This window comes from Amblyomma mixtum, chromosome 1, assembly GCF_055824585.1.
Source record: "Amblyomma mixtum isolate Tamu chromosome 1, ASM5582458v1, whole genome shotgun sequence".
Taxonomy (NCBI): Eukaryota; Metazoa; Arthropoda; class Arachnida; order Ixodida; family Ixodidae; genus Amblyomma; species Amblyomma mixtum.
In genome coordinates, this window is record NC_143012.1 from 16,757,064 (window position 1) to 16,772,386 (window position 15,323).

The following is a 15,323-nucleotide window of genomic DNA, read 5'->3' on the forward strand; positions in this document are numbered from 1 at the left end:
CACTCGCGTTCATATACTGGGAGTATACACACACACACACACATATACATACGTGTTCGCGCCGGCCTCTGCGCGGCGAAGACTACTGCGCTGTTTACAGGACCACCGCTGGCTCTCTCTTTCTACCACTACTCACTGACAGAAAAGCGCGCGTCGAAAGTGCTGAAAGCAAAAGTGGCGGCAACCGCTAGACCCTGCCCAGCTGGGAGCCCCTTGCCTTCGCTTTCCCCTCACCCCCCAACCCCTTCACCCCTGCCTTTGCGGTCATATATATACGAGCGAGGGCCTGGTGCCCCCGTATTAACCCATTCTCCCCGCCTTTTCCTCCTCCTCCTCCCATGGAGTGCCACCTTCGCCTCTTCGTCCAACACATCTGAAGGCACGCCTGGCCGTTTTGAAGACCTTCTCGTGGTTCGCATATTATAACTGCGCACGGAGAGGTTGTAGTAATGAGTGAAATAAAAAAAAGAACAACTGCGCCCCTCTCTTTCTGCACAGCCAGTGCGACGGGAGCGTCCTTATTTGCGGTCGGCATTTATGTGAAGAGAAAGTGGGCGTCATCTGGCGCGGACCATACGACGACACGCGGCAAGCCAGCTCGAAGGCGTATACTTTTGTGCGTGGAGAGGAGACATCTCATTTCAGAGCGCCCCATCGTTGCGGGCACGAGGTGCTCGTGGTGGTGGTGTGCGTGTTTGCGCGTGTTTGAAAAGGGGGGGGGGGGGGGGGGGGAGTTCAAGCAACCGAGTGTGCGTGGCGCCGCCTCCTTTCCCTTTTGACAGTTCGACAGAGCACCTCCTCTACCCGCTCTGTGAGGATTACAGCCGCACGTAAAATGCACAGAACGCGTGATAACAACTTCGTCCGCATACTCGTGTCTGTCGAAAAGCGGTGATGTTTCTGTGCAGAAATATCAAAACGTCGTCAGTGCGGACATCATCATCATCAGTTTAACACGGGGCATGATCGGCAGCGGTGGTAGCGTAGTGCCCTCGTGCAGTGGCCACTGAAGCTGATCTGTTCGCGCTGCCACGGGTTCGAAACCCACTCGCGGCCATATTAACTTTATTTCTGCATGAGACGTTGCTATGGTAGGCTTTTCCAAGGTCACCTTCAAGGTCAATCTTCACACAAACTCGGTGAGCTAATTAGACTTCGTGAAATATAGCGCTTTCGTACCATTGAAGATATGACACAAAATTTGGTTCCCGTGGGGTGTACTGCATGCTGGGTAATATACTATATAATTGCGGCTACTTCTTGTCCCACCAAACCCCAGTACTCAGCGCTTCGTAGTATTTCGGAATTCGATCAACGTCAGCGCAAGATAGAATGCCCAGAGAGAAATGGCGCATGTCAGAAGAGCCTTCAGCGGTTCGTTTAAGTGCAGGCGGTATAGTTCGTGATCAAAGTGATGTACACTCAAACTAACTGCAAGAAGAAAGCTTCTTGAGCACGTAAGCTGGCGCATGGAAAGTTACTCTAAAAACAAGAGTTGACTTCTTGGGAGCTACGCGCGCTCGAGGCTTAACCCGTATGCGCCGCGGAAGATTCCGAGCCATGCAGGACCGGTTCACGTCTCTCGGAGTCTCTCAACTCTCTTCGTTCTTGTATAAGTTATTTATTTTTTTCGTTTATATATCGGCTCGCCGATTACGACCGGCCGATGTTCGCCGAAATGCGCACCGATGACTCTCTCGCGACCTTCTGTACTCTTGTGGAGAGGTTGTTGAATGGGGATATAAAACAGATTACGGAACAGGTTCGCTCTCCCGTCGACGAGCGCGCCAGCTCAGATTGTCGCGTTCCATGTGGAAATTCGAACGCCGCGGGTCTGGTCATAACACGCATTACGGCTTGTGCGCGAACAGGCCTGCACACGCAACGACCGAAAGCGAGCTTTGTCAAGCACTCCCTCTCTTTCTTCTGTCGTTGACAGTTGTCTCGCCGGCTTACATCGCTAAAACGTTGTAAACGCCTGTCGCTCTTAGATTTCAGCAGGACGGAATCCCTCATGGTCATAAAAAAGCGAAGTCCGAAGCAACTACTCTACAGATATTCCACTGCAAGAAACAACAATGAATCCCTGGGAAGAGGCAGTCAGGTTTTACGAGCTGCAGAGCACGAATATAACCTCGTTCTTTCTCTTCGACTCTTATCCATTCGTATCTTAGGCCGCGTCGAGTACATGAACGACAGCGCCGCTGGAACCACGGAGGAGTATAGGACTGGAAGAAACTGGAATAGAACTGTTCATATCGGCCTACGTCCTGAAGTTTTGATAAAACAGCAGATACACTCTTGAGGTTCATGTGAGGGCTTTTTCAGCAGTTTGCGCAATTTGGTAACGAACGACAGGCCAAACGGCATGCACTTAGTGCTGTCAGGGGTCTCGCACTTAATGAGAGGTTGAATGTGCCTGTTTAAAGCTGATTGGAGAGCATTACGGAGTACAGTGTCATCTTTATAGTTGATGAAGCAGTCTCTGTTGTCTCAAGCAAGTTAGAAAGATGGCAGTCAAGAGCTGGCACATGGGGAAGGGTTATACGATTTGATTTTATTCATGAGTGTTTAACGTCCCAAAGCGATTCAGGCTATGAGGGACACCGTAGTGAAGGGCTCCGGAAATTTCGACCACCTGGGGTATTTTAACGCGCACTGACATCGCACAGTACACGGGCCTCTAGAATTTCGCTTCCATAGAAATTCAGCCGCCGCGGCCGGGATCGAACCCGCGTCTTTCGGGCAGCAGCCGAGTACCATAACCACTGAGCCACCGCGGCGGTGATGGTGGAGCGAGGTCAGTGCTTTCAAGAATTTCACGGAATTTAGGAAGAGAAAGGCAATAAAAGCTATTAATTATCGATGAGCCGGTGGGCGGTATTCGAATACGTATGGTATATACCCCTCTAGCTAGCCCGATCGGTTTTTTTTTTTTTTTTTTGCGGGTAGGGTGATGCATATTGAACCACATTCAAAACTTCGGAAAAGGAAATTGCCTCCACGATCACGCTACCATATATCGTGGCCGGCTGTTACGTACAGAGCTGTTCTGTTCTCGTAGCGCAGCTCCGAAAACACAAACGAGCAATTAGGCAGCGACTATATGCGGCGATAGGCGACTATCGTGTTGGTTGCATTGTTATATTGGTCCGTTGTAAATGGGGTTGTGCTATACAGTAATATCCAAATGATGTACGTACACCAACGAACCCACACGTCTGTTTGTGAGCCTGCTAGTTTGGGTATAATCTTAACATGGCTCCTTCCATGTGCACCGTTCGTGCTTGGACGCCAAACGAGTAATCAGGGTTCATCCCAACTCAATCATCTGTGCATGAGACAGGACGGGGCAAGTTTTATTCAGACTCGAAAATTGCGGCCACTCCTCCGAAGACAAAGATGAGCGATGATGATGAATACATGTATGCACAGATGGAGACGAAGGTCACACGATGATGATGAATATGTACAGGCGAAGACGAAGGGCGTGCACTGTGCTTACACACCTCATATAAATTGTCACGCAGGCCCTGCTAGTTGTCACAGCCTTTAATCATCGCACTCGGCTAATCTTTGCACCTTGTCGCACCACGCAAGCATCGATCAAACATGTTGCTGAGAACTTTCAAGAGCATACCGAGCACTTAGTTATGCGTCCAATGGGTGCTACACAGTTTAAAACGCTAAGTGGTCAACACAAATCAAATTCATTGCTTATTGCGTTTGGCTAGGCTGATTCACTCATTCATGACCATAATGTCTGTAACTCGCCATAGCAGTTTTCCGAGAGTGGGTATATATGATTTCGGCTGCGTGTGTATTAAAACAGAAAAGAAGCAGGTCATCAAAGAACAGTTTATAGTGTCACATCAAGTGTGCGCTAATGTGTGTGTGTGTGTGTGTGTGTGTGTGTGTGTGTGTGTGTGTGTGTGTGTGTGTGTGTGTGTGTGTGTGCGCGTGTGCGTGCGTGCGTGCGTGCGTGCGTGGGTGTGTGCGTGTGCGTGCCCGTGTGTGCGTGCCCATGTGTGCGTGCGTGCGTGCGTGCGTGCGTGCGTGCGCACACAAACTCTTCATCGCTATTGCATGGTCAAGCTCTCGGGACCTGCCCTGTAACACGGCATATACAAGGAGGCCTGCCGAGTTCCTGAACTCAAAACTGAATCCACGCATGTGCAGCGGTTGCTTTGGCATGCAGAAAGATAGACATCATTCATGGGAGCTGCAACAGACATTTCTGCGCAGAAGTGCTTGAAGTTTGTGTTCAGTGTTTTTGGTTTTAAATTTTTTTTAACGTCTTTCATACCACTAAGGAAATGAAGCAGGTTACAAATGAAAAGCAGCGAAACAAGAATATTACAGGCACGAGGGCGCTCAGAATAACGGCAACACTGAGACGACGAGGAACCAGAGCCATGGAAGCAGCAGATGCTTGTTAATATCCTTGACGAAGTTGCTACAGTGGAAAGGAACGCGACTCGAGATAGCGAAGAAAGAACACTTGGTGCTGTATGTGTAATCACTGTTTCTGTATGTGTTCTGTATGTGTTCTAACAGCCAAGCAAGTCGCCTTTATCGAACTGCTGATAGTCGATTTGCTTATTTTCTGCACTTTTTCTTACCTTATTCGCTTATGTTACGCTGCCCATTTTGTCTTATGTATAAAACACCTAGACCTTCTGCGTGAGTATAACTGTCTGGTTAATTCACAGCGCTATCAGTTTATTTATGTCCTCAACAGTGTTTCCCAAGAGGCGACCACAAACCACTTTGGAGCGTGAGTTCAGTTTGAGCGGCTGCCTCTTGCTGCCTGCTCATGATCCTGACATATTCAGATACGAATCGTAATTATAAATAACGTGCTCCACACAGAGGGAATATAGGATTTATCGACTTGTATCTCAAGTAATTAGTAGGCCTGTCATAAGCATGGGCGTCCGGAGGGGGGGGGGGGGGGCAAGGGGGGGCGGCTGCACCCCCCTGGAAAATCACTCACTCGAACCGTGAGTGATGGCCGCACGCCAGGGGCGGTGGTGCGCTCAGTCAAAAGGGTAAAAGCAGCCCCGCATGGTCACATCTGCGAAATGCCGCGTCCGGGCGTGCGTCGTTCCGCCGTTTTCAAACCACGCCATCGTTAGCTCTACTGAAGGGCGACCTGTTCCAGACATACAGCGGCACCGGCGAGCATGTGTTTCGAGCCGCCTTGAGATGGGTGTCTGTTTCTTTGATCTCTAGAGAGATAGCGACACGGAGGCAGACAGTGCACGGGGCATCTTGTTTTCGCCTATCGTTACGCCGGTCACCGATGAATTCTTAAGGAGGGAAGGTAAAATCAGCCGTGTCCACCCCCGCTTTGTCGGGCTGCTCAGGGGCAAGCGGGCGATGAGTTGGCGCCGCCGCCGCTCGCTGTCTCCTCCGATCCACGGGTAGCGCAGTTCGGTAGAAGCGCCGCTTTCAGAATCTCCGGCAAAGGGGATTAGCTGCTTTTGTTCACGGCGACGCAGTCTCCCGAGGCGCACCCACACCAGCGTTCTTTGCGTCTTCTGCGAAAACCAGCGCCTTTGGTCAACGCAGCCCGATGGCGCCTGCCTGGCTCGCCTGTCACCTCTGGCTGGGCCTCAAATCACAACAGCGCCCATGTACTGTGCGTGTCAGTGCATGGTAAAGAGACCCAGGTGGTCGACATTACCCGGAACTCTGTACTACTCCATCCCTCATAGCCTGAGTCGTTTTGGGGCTCTGAACCCCATAAAAACACAAAAACAAATTTTCCGACTGGAGTGGCGAGTGTCCCTTCCCCTCGGAAGTTGCGCGGCGTTCCTTTCACCCCCAAAGTGCGCATTCGGGGATACTGCGGCAAGTAAGCCCTTGCACGTGTGCGCGCCTCTGTGTTTGTGCTTGGGTGTTTTTAGTGGCCGGTTGTCAGCGAAGCTGAGAACAACCAAGACAGCGGACGAGAAAACGACGAGCGGAGAGCAGTGTGTGTGCGGTTGCTCGACTGTGCGGATGCGCAAGCAAGATGGAGCGAGGTGTATGAAGCTGCGAGCGTGCATTTATCTTGTAAATAAGTTTTCGTTGTATATATAGTCATCTTTTGTTTTCAACGTACGCGTTCAACAGTTTTTCCAATCAATGTGTATGATGAGTGTGCACCGAGAGCGTGTAATGAAGCACAGAAGTGAATTTATCACACGTGTAATTACGCAATTCGCCCAGAAAAATCCGAGGCGCCTACAGTTGCTGTTCAAGGAAGACTGACTGAGTGACTGTAGTTGCGTGTTTGTGAACATATTGTGCTGTGTGCTGGTCATCAATCCGGGTGAGTCGAGAACCCGTATGCAGCAAGACTGAGCACTCTTCTCCACGAAGTGATATAGCATCTTTTTGCATTTTTATTAATTTTAGTTGTTTCTTCGTTGATAAACTCCAATGTACCTCTCCTAGCCGCGCTTTAATTTGCTGTTTGTAATTTTTCTTTCATGTGTGCATTTTGTTTAATTTTTATTTATATATAAATAAATAAATTTACTCCGCAAATAGCGCCTTTCTGCTACGAACATAACCCCCCCCCCCCCCCCCCCCCGGGGCACCAACGGGGCCCCCCCCTGCAAAAAATTCTGCGGACGCCCTTGGTCATAAGGCTACCGCAAATGGGGTGTCAAACGAGCAAGTTCATTTATATTTGGCCGCTTTGCAGCAGCTTGCAAACGGGGTATTTGTTCCAGCGGCGACAAATAGACAGCAAGAAAAAAAAGGGCTGTTTCAGTGTGTCCCTTACAGCTCAACAGCAGTTAATCAAATTCCAACTTTAGTGAAAGAGAGAGATTTCAGATAGATTGTATCTTATCTGTTTTGCCCTTCTTGTACACCTCCTGCTATCCGTTCTGCAGTTTTTCTTTTGTTTTGTTTCTTTTTTCTGGGGGGAGGGGGGGGGGGGCAGAACGACTTAGATTTCGTAGTACGTTAGACGCATTGCGAAATGATTTACAAATCACAGTCAATAGAGATGGTTCCCGGAGGAAGACCCTTGCAGACTGAGGTTCGTACTTTTACTTGCTAATCGCAGTAAAAAAAAAAAAGAAAAAAGAAAAGAAAAAGGAAGTCATTTGTTGATGCAGTCAGAGATGTGAGAGAAGCAAACGGGAGAGAGTCTTGAGGCCCGTACGTCTTTGTCAACAATATGCAGTCCAAGGGGTTTGCTTCCAATCCCCGTAGCGGGCTCTCTAGCACACTTGACACTCCTAAATTCGGGAGGGTTGAGGACTTAAATTCATCCTGCCTTCGTGAGATTATGGTCCCTGAGTATGCAAGAGGAGCCGCACAGCAGGGCTCAGAAGCAGAACCCTTGGGCTGTATACTTTTAACAAAGACTGTACATCGCTTCGCTTGTCCTAGATTCAGGTGGACCCGTCAGAACGAACCTTAAGAGTATGTTTTTACTCCACTGTATGGGAGTCAAGTTTACCCCTTTAAAGAAGTCACAGAATAGGTGCAAAGTTCTAGCCTACTGCGTTATGCTGCTTCCGTATGCTACACTTTACGCAAGGAGCATATATGGCGTACGCATCGCGATGCGTCACCATTCTGACGCATGCGCAGTTGGCGCGAACACGCGAGCAGATCAGTGAAGAAAATCGCGATAATGAACGTGCTCGGCAAAGGTATACAGTCGAATCCAGATATATCCATCGCGATGGGGATCGCTAAATGGTTGACATATTCATTATTCGATATATAAAATGCCAATAGATAAGCTTATCTGTAACCTGGAAGCAAGAACACGTTGCACCCAGGTTAGTGTCGCACTTCTTCAGCGACGTGCCGCGCCTGCCTGCGTTCCGGCAGCGCACGTACCCCTCGCTATAGTAGTCGCTAGGCCTAGCCTGCTTCGCAACGAAGTCGCTGCGGACAGTGCTTGGGAATTATCGACTTCCTAGCATGAGATGTCTATTCATGTCACCAGTAAAGTATAAATAGACTAATGGCATGAGAATAAAGATAGAGTTGGCATGCGCGCATAGGCTTTACATAGGTTGGCTTTCCGCGTGACAGCGGTGTGGCGTAGGAGAGGAGTACAAGATACCGAAGGCCACGCTGAAGCTCACACCATGTTCACCTCGTCACACGGTTTCCGCGCATGATAAATGATCGAAGAGCGCCGTTAGGAGAAGCGCCAATGGCAGGGGCGTTGCATGCGTACAGTTCGATATGACTTTCCTATACTTTTACACGGGATTTTTAAGGAGGTAATCTGTGTGTTCGATATAGCCAATAAATCGAAATATCCGGGTCCGATATATCCTGGCTCCACTGTTGCTGACTTCGGTTTTGTCGGGAGCAGGAAATGAAAGGGGTCAATCGCAGTTGCTGCTGCGATGGCAGCGTGTCATCATTGTTAACGGTGACTGTGTACATTTTGATGTACAGCCCGAGACACCTCATTGCCGGCACCTGCCTGTTGAAGGGCAAGTGGCCGGTTCGTCTTATACAGGGTGTCGTTGCGTGTTTGCTATAGTATATATCTACTCGCTGAATTGTCTTAGCAGTGCCGCGCTTATTAATATGCAGTCAACATTTATCTTCAGTGAGCGTTGACGAGGGATCCCTAACAATTCGGCATGCAAGCTGGCAATTCGTTACCATAGGTCTGAACTCACTTTTCACTACACCCTCTGGTCTATTGATGCGTTCCCTTTTGGGCGGTATATGTGAACTTTGAAGAGTTAGCATCTCTTTTCGGTTAGCTATATACGGTTATTCTGCTCTCATAAATAGTTAAGTAGTTTTCTTTTTATTCTTTGCTTGTACTCTTACTGGTTCTAAGAACGTTAGCGAGATCGATGATTCGATTCGGTCTCACTTCGAAATCTCTCAGGCATCCTTATTTGTTCGGCTGACAAAAGCCGTGCTTGTTGTGGTTTTCTGGTTCTGAATTTTGTGCTGATATAACGGCATACAAGGAATCATGAGTGAATACACTGAGAATATATATCCCCCGTTTTCTTTCCACGATGTACTACAGCTATGCTCTATCCACGAGTTTCGGCGTCGGATTCCGCAGGCTGTTACTTTCGACAGTGCAGCAAAACGCCAAAAGTTGTCTCTCACAAAACAATGACGTATCCACTGCTACGACAGCACGTGGCCACTTTTGTGTCCTTTCCTCTGACGTCACAGCTCCGCAAAAGCCACATCCACAACTGTTGGCGAAAAACGGCGCGTTTATTAGGTTATTTAGAGCACAATGAAATGCCTTCTCCACTTGTGTCGTTCCTGAGGCCCTGCGCACAGTTGAGAGTAAAAATAAAAACAAAACCTAGAAACACGCTATATCTGTTGATTTAAATCGCTTCGTTCTTCCGACGCCAGGCATAATCTCCTGTGCATTCGCTCGAAACAAATAGTTCTCTCATATCGCGTGGAATCTTGGAGCAGTGCACGCACTGCCACAGATGGCATCGGGACGTCGACAACTTCCTGTGGCTCAGTTTTCGCGCTTAATCCGAAGCCATTTCCTGCTCGATTCATCACGATGAAAGAAGGGCTGCCTCTGAAGCAGCAACGCAAAAAGCCAGGCAACGGAGCCTTTAAATCCACACCCCCTTATCCTAAACCACTACACCCTGTCCCCCGCGTTAACTGAACGTTAACGCCCACAGCCGCAACGCCAACACGTATAGTATATCGCGAGTAGCTGAAACGGGAGCGCACATATCGCATAGCTGTACTGCAGCGATCAGCTCCTCAAATCCTGATCCAGTTCGAACGCACTTGGGAGCAGGCTCAACACATCCCAAGCGCTATACGCGCCGTGACTGCGATCGAAATCAGACTCCTATATTGCCGATTTCCTCCTTCTTTTCCCTCCCGTCTTGCGAGAAGCACGCGGGCAGCGCTGCGTGGGATTAATCGGCCGATTTATCTGTCGTTCGGCGACGGTGCCAAGCGGCGGTAACGCACCACCTCGCCCTTCGTCCGCTCTGAGTCCGGTTGCCCAACCCACGCACCGCATGCCCTGTTCGCGCCGAGCGTCGTCTCTGCTTCTTCCATTCTTTCGCTCTATCTCTCCCTCTTTCTCTCGGGCAAAGAAGAAGACGCGATGGCAGGCACTTGCGTGGACGGTCGCGGTTGTCACTGCTGCAGACGCTGCCTGGAGTGCCGTGCCTTGAGTAGATATACGGGGTGTATCATTTCATAGAGTTTGGTCATAGATTGGTTTCATACAGATTGGACACAGATACAGATTGGTTGGAAGTAAATGGAATGTTGAACATCCTGTGTGATTAATCAGTGAACCTCCACCAATAACTGAAATGAAATATTCACCTTGCCGGATCACCTACCCTCAAAAAGCTACTTTCGAACTCTTTTATAATTTTATGAAAACTCTGTATTGAGTGAAACGAAACGCCCTGCGTAACCCGAAATTCTGGACAAGCGCGCATTTTCCAAGAGGAAGTTGTTTATGAACGAAAATTTTTTCTTATATCGTAAGATTCCACTATGGCAATCAATATTTCAGCGGATCTCTCCTAATTAACGCAGGCTTGCATTTTTCTCTTTGCTATTAACGTGATTGCTGTCGTCAGAAAAGTTCCCCCTTTCATACAAGTCCAGTCTGTAGACCACTTTTATAAGTGGAGTTCAGGTCAAGAGAGAAGAATGGCGACTTCTCACCAAGTCCACTAATAACACTTTTTATTCCCTTGAGCATGTATGTGCGAAAGTACGGCTGTATTGCGTTGCCTCCCTCATTTCAGTTCCGGTCAAACGAAAACGTGATTAAATATTTTGCGTATAGGTCTAAGGATTCGGCGGGCATCATCCTGTTAGTGCTTTCAAAATCGTTATAAACTTAGCAAAGGCGACATGACCGTACACCTACAGTAGTGTGCAACATGAAGAGGAACAAACAGAGAACTCAGTTATTGATTTCTCGATAATTTTGTGTGACAAGCAGAGTTTTGTATTTTCTTATCAGCTTTTCTCGTGGTGTATGACATCCAAAAATCGTTCTCATTTCAGCGGAGGAATAACCAGAAAATATCCACATTTGTGAAAAATGGTTGTTCCCTCTAATATTGCACACGACTGTACAACCGTTACAATGGAAGTGGCCATTCACGTTCGAGATCATGCGCTGCTTGTCACGCAACGTGCTAACTTTAATATTCTCCCTTCCCCTCGGGTGATGAAAAGCGGTCCTTCAATTCCATTCGCGTGATCCATGTGCCATCATGAGGCCGATCAGCAGCGGGTTACAACCCATGATTTCTTTAATCTGAAGCTATATCCTTGATACAAAAACTAAGCCTTGGCCTTTTTTCTTGTGTATGTTTTTCTTGTAGCGCCACTCGCTAATATCTATGTTCATATTCGGCGCGTTCTGTAGAAACCCTCACTGTTATAATGCCTCCTTCAGTCCATAGGCTTAGCTATGACCATTTTTTGTTTTATCTCTCCTGTGCTCGGTACGTGATTCCATGCATGGCATAGACGGTTCGCGCGCTTAGCTCCAAGGAGACTAGCATCGCCGAAGAAGGCAAGTGTGAAAGCAACCAATAGTATTAGTTTCGCAAAGGGGTCTGCATCATTCAGTCGGTAAACACCACTGGTATGACTGACCCCTAGTGAAGTTAAACGCACTGGGCCTTAGTTCCTCAGAAATATTGCCTGATGGATATGAGACAGTTCTCCTCTCATTCAGCACCCTTTCTCAGAACCCGCACATATTTTAGCGTGGACAGAGGGGCTTCCCGTCGCTGCAGTCAGCTCTCCAAATGCATGCGTTATATGTACATTGTGATCAACGAAATCTCGGTTTACTTTGCATAAATTCAAACTGGATAGAAGTCAGCCCACTGGTTGTACAGCGTTGAAAACATTTATATCAACAGTAAATGATCGCTGCCATGGCTGACCGAAGCTCATATACATGGCATTCAAGCGTACACGTGGTGTAGACGTAAAACCACTGCACATGTTTGACGTGCAAGGATCGTAAATGACTCAAAGTTCGGGGAACTTCCAGGAATAGACAGCAAATTCGTAGTGCCCGCACTTTCAGGCGCAAAAAATAAAGGAGATGAAAAAGCGTGAAAGCGAATTCCACCGTAAGAAAGGTAGAACCAAGTGCTGGTTCCAACAAAAAGCGCCAACCACCGTGCCAGTGTGTGTGGTCGTACAACAGCACGTCGCCCAAAGTTGCCATTCATCAGTGAACTGGATCCTCATGTTCTCCATGGCGTACTAGTTCCTCCTCCGAGCGAAAAAAAAAATGAATGAAGGTGCGCCAACATGCTTCCAATGATGCATCATGCACTGCAAAGCGTGGGCATTCGCATGGCTATGCGACTTACATGAAAGTTCCGCGTAGGTGTGTTAGTCTGAGGTCATTACGCATATAACCGGTTTCTCTAGGTAACGGGGAACTGCAATTAATGTGTATCGATGATGTCAAAGTATGTCACCATGCCTTCTAAAAGAGATGCTGCCCTTTGTAATATGACAATATGCTTTATGAAGATAATCCGCCATTTCCAGAGTCAGGTGGTCGGGTGAGAAAACGGAGTTTGCGGAGATAAGGTGGCAGCAGCTGGCGCAGCACAGGGAAAATTGGGAGTCACTGGAGGCTGTTGTCCCGCATTTGACGTACTGCAGTTAATCAGGACGATGGCCCACGTGTTACGTTATGAGGCACCGCGTGAAATAAAGCATAGCACGCTATCGTTTGACTGCGCATACATTGCCTATAGAGGTGCATTTACTGCAAAGCGTCTGAAAACCATCATGTCCCATTGGCAATGTATAAAGTAGCGTGCGAAAATTCCCGTGTTCAATCCCGTGCGCAGAGCTACCTACGCACGATTTGTAATAGGTACTCATTGACATAACTACTAATAAGTTTTCTAATAGAGCCTTCCGCGCCTGCTCACCGCAAACAAGCACCTATACAACTTGCAGTCATCTGTTTAGTTTAGTTTATGGGGGTTTAACGTCCCAAAGTGACTCAGGCTATGAGGGACGCCGTAGTGAAGGGCTCCGGAAATTTCGACCACCTGTGGTTCTTTACGTGCACTGACATCGCAGAGTGCACGGGCCTCTAGTATTTCGCCTCCATCGGAATTCGACCGCCGCGGCTGGAATCGAACCCACACCTTTCGGGTCAGCAGCCGAGCGACATAACCACTGAGCCGCCGCGGCGGCAATGAACGGTTCCGGATTAATTTAGGCCACCTGAGGATAAGGAAGGTGCGCAAGACCTTTCTTCTTCAGTCAGTGCTGTGATTCTGACCCTAACAGGCAAGGAAGCATGCATGCCAATATGCCGCCTCACAGGTCCGTCATATAGGTTCATTCGCAAAAAAAAGTCGAAAATTATTCCTGTTGCGGGCTCCGGGTTGTGAGTCACTTCTTTTCTTGAAGGATGCCCTTGTGTGCACGACTCTCTGCCCTTTTCTCCTTCCTATTATGACCGTTCTGACATCTACTCCGTGAAGAACAGACTGTCATACAGAACAGTATCAGCCGCAAAACACAGGCACTGTCCTTGGACAGAGCACAGGTTGTCTGGAGAACAATGGCTATTCATTACCAACAATACATCCAGCTGTGCCAAGCAAGGCCCCGGGGCTATGGCGTCGTTGAGGCCGCACCGAGAACTTCAGAACAGGATTGTAAGACTGGCTGCTTGCAACGCTTTCCTTTCGTCTTTCTTGCACCGGCTTCGAATGTGTCTTATTGTTAATCGAGAGAACCTGGAGTCATGGACGCGATACCAACCCCGCTCTTTCATTGTTCGGTGTTGTATGCTAAAAGGTCTTGCGACACGAACCAAACCTGAACATGCTTATAAACATGGAGAGATCCGTGCTTTGCAGTGGTGCTAATTATAAATCCAGCCCTGCCAATTCGTCAAGTCAAAGAAAGGGATCATCGTACTGCCTGCACCGCTGCAGGGAAGGGCGTCCTAGGGGAGGACCAGAGCGCAGTTGATACACGTAATCTACGGAAACACAGCACTCCTAATAATCTTAAGCATCTCCAAGTGTTTAAAAGGGCAGCACGCATCACGAGCAGTCGCCGCACTCACTGCGCCGTTCACAGTGGCCAGCGACAAGCCCGCGACCACCAAGGAGTTGGGTGGACGAACGCATCGAATATCGCACGCTACTCACGTCCTGGAAGTCAGCCATGTCGGCGCCCAAGCTCGCCTGCGGCGCCGGCAACAACAGAGCAGCGCTCGTCATGGACCTCCCTAGGGCACGGTCCGGACCCGTCTCCGGCGAGCTGAACGACACCTGGCCGCCATCTTGCCACACCACGATGCCGGCCTTTCAGCTATCGCGCGCTCCTCACGTGCCCAGAAATCGCCGTCGAACGCCGACACACACGCAGCAGAGCTTCCACGCGATCGCCGCACCGCCAACAGAACGCCCGGAGCGACACTGGCGCCGCAACCGAACACAGCGCCGCCGCGCGATCACTCTCCTCCGCCGCGACTCTCGTCCCGCTCGCTCCTCCTTCTTTTCCTGCTCCGGCTTGAAGCCACGCCTTGTAGTCATTGAGTCCGACCAATGGCTAAACGCAAGCGCAGATTGAAGCTCCGCCCTTAGGAGTCTCAGAGGAACGGATGGGAAGATTACTCCTCCTTTTGGAGCGTCGCCCAACGGTTTACCCCGCCGAGGGTGTTTTACTTTTTAGACGCGCTTTTGCTTGCAGCGAGCAGGAAAGGAGGCGGCGCGGGGGCATCGTAAGCGCGCGCGTGCGCCTGCCACACGCACTCTCTTGACGTTGAGCGCCGCCGTCTCTGACTCGCATCGTCATCGAGGGCCGGAGAGTGGCCGATTAAGACGGGGAAAATTGAATAGAGGAAAAGAAGTTGTTGTGCCGGGGCAAAGGCGGAGAAGAGGTGAAGGGCTGGCAGCGGTGCGGTTTGGTGGCGGCTAGGGAGGGGAGGGGGAAGATGGGTTGGTGTATGGGGGAGAAGAAAAAGATGGTTTTCGAAACAGCGGTGGCAGCGGCGGGACGCGGCGGACCGCCTCTTGTGCGTGGGAGCAGTTTGTCAACAATGGTATGATTTCAGACATCCCCCCCTTCTTTCTTTCCCCCCTCGCTGCTTGCCCCGCGCTGTCCCCCTTCTTCTTCCTAGTGGATGCAGTGGCAGCAGCCCGGCAACGACAACGACGTTTGCGCGGCAGGGCTGTGGTTAAGGGCCATTAAAGAGCGCTCTTCCAGTATGGAGCGCGGGGACGCATCGTCGCAGGGGTCACCCCTGGGGTCACCTCGAGCCGCTGCGCTGACAGTTTTCATCTTCAGGCACA

General features: G+C 49.5%; 1 protein-coding gene across 2 annotated transcripts in view; it reads right to left on the minus strand.

Moving 5' to 3' along the window:
- Window positions 1-14,469, minus strand: part of LOC149365572 (uncharacterized) — a 54,292-nt gene extending 39,823 nt beyond the window's left edge. For both annotated transcript variants that reach the window (XM_089586324.1, XM_089586389.1), the window contains exon 1: window positions 14,178-14,469. In XM_089586324.1, the coding sequence (XP_089442450.1) occupies window positions 14,178-14,249 (72 nt within the window). In that variant the 5' untranslated portion in view covers window positions 14,250-14,469. The remainder of the gene's footprint in view (window positions 1-14,177) is intronic.
- Between the last annotated feature and the right edge of the window lie 854 nt (window positions 14,470-15,323).